Below are 9,296 nucleotides of genomic sequence, written 5' to 3'. Positions count from 1 at the left end.
GTGGGGACTCAAAAAACATTCTTCTCCATGGAACATGACGCTCTAAAAATGAGATTGGGGGACTTGAATGATTCAAGATCAAATATTAAGTGTTAGCTCCTTAACCTATGTCTGTCATTTTTCATTATAAAGCCTCTTGCTTTCACTACTGTGATTCACAGTGCCTTTTGTAGATCAAGAGGTCTTGTTCTCTGGTTTGGCTTAGTTATCAGATGGAAGCCTTAGACTTTTGCACTTTAGGTCATCCAGTGTCTTCCAGTGTTTGTAGTTATTGGCCAAATGTTGCATCAGGGCTGGCAGATGTGCAAAAGCTGCAGGGATGTAAAAGAATCAAAAGAAGCCTATTAAGTTATTAGACCATAGGAGCATTCATCAATAAGGCTGGGGCTCTCAGGGACAAGTTTGGGATCAGCATTAAAGGAGAGGTCTTCTGGGTTAAACCTAAAGCTGCAGGTGAACCCATCAGTATGAAAAAGATGTCATTAAATACCACAGGCAGTCCCCAGATTATGAAGGAGTTAGTAAGTCTGTCATCAAGTTGCATTTATACATAAATTGGAATACTTAGGTACAATTCTTATCTAACATCAGTTAGTCAAATGTTTGCCATAGTATGTAATAATTATATATGTATAAAGGCACTACCTTTATAAAAATGAAAAACATTAAAGAAACACTTATAGATACACTAAAATATCTTTAACATCATAATACAGCAATAATAATGTTTTGATATGTGTTGCAAAATAGCCTCCGTTTCTTATTATGAACCATTGTTTGTACCCTGAACATTTTATATAATAGGCTTTACAGGGGTTAGTTCCTAACTACAGGTTGTATGTAAGCCAGATATTTATTATCCAGGGACTGCCTCTAGTTTCTGAAATGCAAACAGATCTTTTCAATTAAAACTTGAAAAATCAAGTTTATTAGTGACATTATCACAAGAACCTGTGACTTGAGTAGACTCAATACATTCAGCTGTCTTTCTAGAGGTTCCCCCTCTAATGACAGAATAAAACTGCTGTAAGCTTTGGAGTTATATACTTTGAAGAGACCAAGGCTTATTTAGGAGCTCTGGTAGCATAGTGCCTAAGGCATTTGACTGCTAACCAGAAGGCTGGTGGTTCAAACCCACCAGCCACTCCTCAGAAGGACGGTTGGGCAATCCACTTCCATAGTGATACCACCTCAGAAGCCCAAGGAGGGGTCGCTGTGAGTCAAGTCCGACTTGACAGCACATAACAACAACAACAAGGCTTGTTTAACCAGTTAGCAAACATCGAATGAGTCTTTCATTCACAAAGCACTGTGCTAGGGTATGCAAAATAATGCGCACGAACCCTGCCCTGGCTACAAACAGTTGATTTAACTTATTTTTATAACATTTATCTATAGGTCCATCTTATGTCATTAAAAGTTACCATAACAAAGTATAATAAAATATTCTTTGTGGGTAACAAAACATGAACTATCTTACCGTCCCAAGCATCAAACATGTCTGTTATGAAGTAATCAATGAAAGAAATCTGGGACTTGGGGATGCTACAGGTGTTCCGGTCAAACACTGGCATCACCACAGGTAGCCCCTGTCTCTTCTCTTCATCCGTCTGTAAGAAATAACATCACATAAGGCTCTAGGGCATTTGAGATGCTTTCACATTAACATCTTGTTCCTTAGAACAATCCTGGGATGGTGGGTCATTATCCAACTTTATATATGAAGAAATGGGCTGAGAAAGGTTCTGAGACTTTAAGTAAATCAGCACCTGCTGAGCTTCAGAGTGACTAAATTCAGGTCTTCTGACTTTTTAAGTCTCTTTGTAGGCTACTTTGGGAGCTCTGGTAGAGTAGTGCCTAAGGCATTTGACTGCTAACCAGAAGGCTGGAGTTCAAACCCACCACCCACTCCTCAGAAGGAAAGTTGAGCAATCTACTTCTGTAGCGATATGCCTCAGAAACCCAAGGAGGGATCGCTATGTGTCAGATATGATTCGACAGCACTTAACAATAAACAGCAACATAGACTACTTTACAGCCCCCATGAAGCTGTGATCTCAGCTCATTCTCATTTGGTAACTCAGGAGGGTGGAAGTGGGGACCAGCCAGAGAGAGGCCTCACTGGGGTCTCATAGACTGTTTTAGCAGTGTTTACACTCATGTAAGCAATAGACTAAGCATTTACTCTGGGCAAAAACCAGATTATAGCAGGTTAAGGAATCAATGATAAGTGAAGGAGGAGAGGTGGAATAGACTAGACACTTAGCTTGGTGAAAAGAGAAGGTGAGAAAAGCCATGTGCCCATTTTATAGTGTTGGTTCCTTTCCTTTAATGGGAGAAATCTAACAAGTTTCTAGATAAACTGAGGGGGAGGCATATTCAAAGAATCATTTGTAGTCCTGCTTCCATATCATATCATTAGTTTGTTTTTCCCCACTAGAATTTAGGTTACATTGGAGCAAGAAGTATGTCTTTAGTTGTGCTCAGAAAAGAATTAAGTGATTTTCTGTTCAGAGAAGAATATGGCCTACCTCCCTAAATCTAATGTTAAGTAAAATTTTCAGGGAATTCTGTTTAATTCGAATCCATCTTGTAGTATATGTTCATTTCTCTTGTTCTATCATCAAGATGTGCAGTTGGTAACCATCTTTTACTAATTTATGCTATCTGTACCACTTCTACTCCTCTTAGCATAGATCCATCAACATACAGTTAATATCTAACTCCCATTTCCACCTTCACACTAATAAGGACTGGCACTATACAGAACTTTAAGTAGCTCCTTTCCAATGACCATTACACTTCAACAGCCCACTCCCATGGCCACACTTTGGGGCCTAGTCAATTATTATTATTCCACATCTAAAAGCACAGATTCCAGTGTCCTGGACTCTTGAACAGACTGTCCTGTTTTTCCACCTTGCTTATGTTGTTGTTATATGCCGTCGAGTCGGCCCCGACTCATAGCGACCCCTCCTTGCGTTTCCGAGGCAGTATCACTACAGAAGTAGATTGCCCAACCTTCCTTCTGAGGAGTGACTGGTGGGTATGAACCACCAGCCTTCTGGTTAGCAGTCAAATGCCTTAGGCACTACGCTACCAGAGCTCCTACCTTGCTTATATTTGTATTATATTTGTTCTCTGTCCTCACTGATCATTTCAGTCTTTAAACCAAAAAAAAAAAAAAAACCATTGCCGCTGAGCCAATTCCAACTCATAGCAACCCTATAGGACAGAGTAGAACCGCTCCATAGCGTTTCCAACGCTGAAATCTTTACAGACACAGACTATCACTTCTTTCTCCTGCAGAGTACCAAGTGGGTTCAAACTGCTAACCTTTCACTTAGCAGCCAAGCACTTAACCAACTGCATCAACAGGGCCCCTTTTCAGTCCCTAGAGACCTTCATTTTCTTCTACTTTATCAGTCCTCTCCTAGCTCTTTCTTAAATTCATAAGCCTTACTATCTGGCCAGAACCCTCAACTCTTTTGCTTCCCTTGAGACATTCTTAAACCTCCAAGTGCATGTACACTTTCTCTATTCAGAGTGGACAGTGACCCAGGAAGCTGAGAGCTTCTGGAGGAAACCATGTACCATGTAAACTGGTTCCACTAATAATCATTTTCTAGTTTCCACTGGGCTCAGCACTACTTTTCAATCATTACACTGCCTTTTGTTACCTCCTTATTCTCAGTCCCTCCAAACTTTACACCTCTACTCTCCAGCCTCTGATTCATCCCTACTCCACTTACTCTCAGTAGAGATTCTTGATTCTTTCAGATAAAATTGGGGCCCAACAAGTGTGAATTCCTTTAACTTCTTGTTAAACTTCAGTGAGTTTGCCTCTTGTTCAAGACCAGTCTTTTCACCTGCTCCTCATTCTTCCTGTTGTCTCTAAGCTTTAACTCCAGTGTTACTGTTTTCACTTGTCAGCCCCTCCATCCCCTCGACCTATAAACCAACTCTTTATCTCTTATCATGAGAAAAAATGAAAGAGAAAGGAGGTGAGAGAAACAATCTTGACCCTCTCTAGCTGTCACCTTCTCTTCCTTTCACTAACACTTTGAAAATAGGCTCTATCTGCTTTGCCTTTCTCCATCCCATTTTCCCTTCATCCATTGCTGTATGATGGATGATCCTGTATTATTCCTAATGGAACTTCCACTAAATTTATATATAATCTTCCAATTTCCAAATCCAATGATCATTGTTTATTTTTCATCATATTACTCCAACTTGCAGCATGAGATTATTTATACTCCCTTCCCTTTTTTGAAACTCTGTTTCTTGACTTCCATTCAGCACATTATTCTAATCTCCTTTTTCCATATTCTAAATATGCTGCAGTTCCCCAGCATTTGGCTTTTAAATCTCTTATAACTGTCTTCTGTTTTTTTCCATGGATCATCACTTTTACTCCCATATTTATACTAAAAAAAAAAAAAGGTAAGTCCTATCACTCTATCTGAAACACGTTTCTTTCCAGATCCAGTTCTGGCACAGTGCCTATAAGAGCATCTCTACATGAATGTGTCATTGACATTGCAATTTAAGTAAGCCAGCAATTAAGGAGCTCTGGTGGCACAAGTGCCTAAGGCATTTGACTGCTAACCAGAAAGTTGGTGGTTCAAACCTGCCAGCCACTCCTCAGAAGGAAGGTGCAGTCTACTTCTGTAAAGATTGATTATTGTCTTGGAAACCCAATGGGGGTCACTATGAGTCAGAATTGACTCGATGGCAGTGGGTTTGGTTTGGATTTTGGGAAACCAACAATTGGGAATCATCCTTGACTCTAATATCTCCTTCATCAAGACCTGTTTTATACTCTAATTTCCAGAATCTGCCCTTTTCCCACTGCCTTTACAAATAAAGGCCTTTACTTTAGTCCAGGCTTTATTATTCCACACATTCTTGTAAATCTTTAATCTCTAATCTCTTCCCTTCCAATGCATTCCTTATGGGGCTGTCAGATTAAGTTATCTAAAGCACAGGAGTGTCCATGTTAGTCTCCTGCTTAAAAGTTTCAATGGAAAGAACAAAGCTCTTTTTATATCTTCCAATCCTTCTATGGCTACCTTGTGCCTATAATTATAGCTCTGTTTTACTATAATACAGCATGTTGTTATGTGCTGTCGAGTCAGACCTGACTCATAGTGACCCCTCCTTGGATTTCCAAGGTGGTATCACTACAGAGTAGATTGCCCAACCTTCCTTCCAAGGATGGTGGGTTTGAACCGCTAGCCTTCTGGTTAGGAGTCAAGTGCCTTAGGCATGATGCCACCAGAGCTCCTATAATACAGCATAGTGCATGGAATTCCTGGGTAGTACAAATGATTAACATGCTTGGCTACTGAGTGTAATGCTGGAGGTTTGAATTCATCTATAAGGACTTCAGATCTACTTCAGAAAAATCAGCCATTGAAAGCAGACACACGAAGTCTCCATGAGTCACAACTGACTCTGATAACTGGTATTATTGTATATAAGTAGCTCCAGGACGTGCCCGCAGGAATGCTTCTTTAGCAGCTCTGGTGTGAGGCACAATAATCTGCATTTTAATAAAAACCTCAGAAGCATGTAGTCCAAGAAAGACAGTGGGTCACGTGTATCTTTGTGCGAACCCTAGAGCCAGCAGCTCTCTGGTTCTCATTGTGAACCGGGGCTCCTTTGCCTCCTGGCTGACTCCTCATGCAAACCCTACCATCTTTTTACACATGTTTCTACAGTAAGAAATTCCAGTACTGTTTGGAAAACCAAGTTCATAAATCAGTACTCAGTGATTTAAAAGCATTTTCTAAAAGTTCCTTTCAAAAATAGGGTTGGATCTAGTGCTAATTTATAAATTAGAGGAACCATTGGATGAAATTGTATTTTAAAAACTAAAATTGATGAGAAAATTTTTTTAAAAATCTAGTTCTTACATTTCAGAAACACATTGCTGCAAGTCAGATGCCTGTACTTTAATGCTAAAGTTAAAAAAAATTAAAAAGTGATGTTTGATAAATTGGATTCATCCCCGACTGTCTCCAGATGTCTGAAGGTGACACAGAACAGGTGTTATACCACACCAAACTCTAGTGTTATCAATAATATTAACTTGTTATTTTGGAAGGCAAAGGGTACATAAATATATAAGCATGTATATATAAATGTATGTATGTGTGTATACATGTATAAATCATTATGTGTGATTTTTTTTTCCTTAGACTCAATTTTCAGTGAGGTATGAAAATTGAGAACAAGCTCATCCAAATTCTATAGAATGGTGGTAGATCATCTGAATATATTAGATAAGAAATAAGGAAACTGGATCTATGGCATTTGATCCATCACTCATCTCTTAGCCTATGAATGCAATTGAGGATTTGAGTTTGTAAAACAGTTGCTAGAACATACTAAAGAAACTTACAGGAGTTATAAAAGGTCACCTTGGTCTCTAAATGGCACAAATGGTTCACACTTGACTGCTAACCTAAAGGTTGGTAGTTCAAACCCACCTAGCTGTACCATGGGAGAAAAGCCTGCTTCCATAAAGAGTGCAGCCAAGAAAAGCCTATGGGGCAGTTCTACTCTGTAGCACATGGGGTTTCCATGACTTGGAATCCACTTGATGGCAGCTGACAACAAAGAAGTCACCTGGAAAGGATACAATACACATCAGGGAACAGTGAAGTGTCAGGTCTCCAGCTGGAGGGGAGGTCTCTAAAGAGCCACAAACACACTCCATAAGAAAAAGCACCAGAATCTGAATCTCTTTACCAACTCTACATTAAAATCACACCAGTGAAGAAAAACCTAGTCCTTTTCTTCTCATTCCTCCTCTGGGGGCAACCCAGGTGGAGCCAGAGGCAGCAGCTTAAGTGAATAAGAGCAAGCTGACTTTGCCTCTCTTCCTCACTGCACATTTCTGAGCCTGCATCAGGCTTGTAGTGTAGGGAAGGGGAGAACCTCTGAATTGGATGTGAGAAGAAAAGTTGTGATTTAGATCAGACTTTTTTTATATCTCAAAATGATAATGTTTTATACCCTAACACAGTAGTTCTCACAGTCTAGTCTTCATACCTGGGGTTCCTGAGAACCTTTCAGAGGCGCTACAAGATCAAAACTATTTTCAGAATAATATTAAGCCACTATTTGCTTTTTTTATTACCATTACTACATTGACATTTACACTGAGGATGCAGAAGTAATGGTAGGTAAAATTGCTGATGCTTTATTTAGATACTTAATACAATGAAACTACCAGTATTCAGTATTCATTGTATTACTCACTGCCACATGCTCACAGAAAACTAAATAATTTCACTTAAAAATGTCCTGAAGCAGTAAGAATTACTAATTTTGTTAGTTCTTGACTTTGAGTACGTGTCTTTTTCCCACTCTGGGTGATGAAATGGAAGTATACACAAAGAATTTCTGCTGCATACCTGAGCTTGATGGTTGTGTCAAAGAAAAAGCATTTATGTGATTGAGTTGTGAGCTGATGTAGCCACTCTCCTCCCCCCCTCCTGCTCCATGGAACACCACTTTTACTTGAAAGAATGACTGACAGAGTCAAACTCTGATTGTTCAGATTTTGTTCATATAGTTTCTTAAAAATGAATGAAGTGAGCTTGTCATTTCAAGGAAAACACTGAAGTGTTTTGCCAACGATGATAAAATATTCAAATGAAAATTAGGACTTTGAAAAACATGTGGGCCACTATGAGCTTGACAGCTTCTCACTTGAAGGTTTTTCTGATGACAGCTGTAGTGATACTAAAAGATTGTGATTTTTAAATTTTGTATAATGAAATATAAGGAACTCTGATACTATAGTCAGTAAGATAGTTGGCTGCTAACCAGAAAGTCAAAGGTTCAAACCCACCAGCTACTCTGTGGGAGGAAGTTGAGGCAGTCTACTTCCATTAAGATTTATAGCCTTGGCAACTCAATGGGGATCACTATGAGTCATAATTGACTTGATGGCAGTGGGGTTATAATGAAATATGTCAACATTTGCATCATCTGCACATGTTAATGAATGAATATTTTCCAAAAGACCATGCCTGACTTCACAAAATGCATGAGTGAAATGCAAGACTTATCAGTGGATTTGAATGTTTCAGAATGGGAAAAGTTCATTGCTATAAGCGCTCTGTAGCATAGTGGCTAAGGCACTTAACTGCTAACCAGAAGGCTGGCAGTTCAAACCCACCAGCCACTCCTCGGAAGAAAGGTTGGGCAATCTACTTCTGTAGTGATACTGTCTCGGAAACCCAAGAAGGGGTCGTTATGAGTTGGGTCTGACTTGATGGCACGTAACAACAACAACATAAGCGCTCTGGTAGTGTAATGCCTAAGGCATTTGACTGCTAACCAGAAGGCTGACAGTTCAAACCCATCAGCCACTCCTCAGAAGGAAGGTTGGGCAATCTACTTCCATAGTGATACTGCCTTGGAAACCCAAGGAGGAGTCGCTATGAGTTAGAATCAACTCGATGGCAGTGAGTTTGGTTATCTTTTTTGGTATGATTTTTACATTCCACAATTTGCAGCTTATTTTTAAGAAATTACCACTTAACAAGTTTTGGTATAGTATCAAGGAAGAACATGCACAATTATCTGTAACACAAAAAGGCTATTAAAATACTACTTCCTTTTCTAGTTACATATCTACATGAAGCTGGATTTTCTCCATACATTTCAACCAAAATAGTATGTCACAATAGATTGAATGAAGAAGCACATAAGACAATTCAGATGTTTTGTACTAAGCTGGACATTAAGTATAAAATATAAAATTATATTAAATAAAAAGGAGCTCTGGTAGCACAATGATTAAGGATTCAACTGCTAACTGAAAGGTTGGTGCTTTGAACTCACCTGTGGGAGAAAGATGAGGCAGCCTGTTTCCATAGGATTTACAGTCTTGGAAACCTTATGGGCAGACCTGCATTAACCTAGGGTCACTATCAGTCAGATTCGACTCTATGGCAGTGGGTTGGGTTTGGCAGACATTAAATAGATTTACAAAATGTAAACCAAGGCCATTCTCTTTTTTTAAATATATAGTTATTTTTCTTCACATTTTTAATGCTAATGTTAGAGATTATTATAAAGTATATTATCAATGATTTAAAATATCAATTTTAATTTTGAATACAGTAAATATTGGTAGATAAAACCCACATAAACAAAAACTTTGAGGATCTCCAACAAGTGTTAAAAATATAAAAGACACTTACCTAAACTAACACAGACTGATGTGGAAAAGTTGAACAGGCCCATCACAAAAGAAGAAATTGAACAGGTCA

General features: G+C 38.9%; 1 protein-coding gene across 1 annotated transcript in view; it reads right to left on the bottom strand.

The window, feature by feature from the left end:
- Positions 1 to 201: 201 nt before the first annotated feature.
- The window catches only part of PDE8B (phosphodiesterase 8B), a 464,520-nt gene continuing 455,425 nt past the window's right edge, over positions 202 to 9,296 (bottom strand). Inside the window, exons 21-22 of the mRNA XM_042781328.1 lie at positions 1,481 to 1,610; positions 202 to 311 (exon numbers count right to left, since the gene is read on the bottom strand). Of these exons, the coding sequence (XP_042637262.1) occupies positions 202 to 311; positions 1,481 to 1,610 (240 nt within the window). The remainder of the gene's footprint in view (positions 312 to 1,480; positions 1,611 to 9,296) is intronic.

The sequence above is a fragment of the Orycteropus afer genome, unplaced genomic scaffold (assembly GCF_000298275.1).
Source record: "Orycteropus afer afer isolate SDZICR_OR568_19922 unplaced genomic scaffold, OryAfe1.0 scaffold00107, whole genome shotgun sequence".
Lineage (NCBI taxonomy): Eukaryota > Metazoa > Chordata > Mammalia > Tubulidentata > Orycteropodidae > Orycteropus > Orycteropus afer.
Note: the sequence above shows the minus strand (reverse complement) of the source record. Positions and strands in the feature narration are given on the sequence as shown.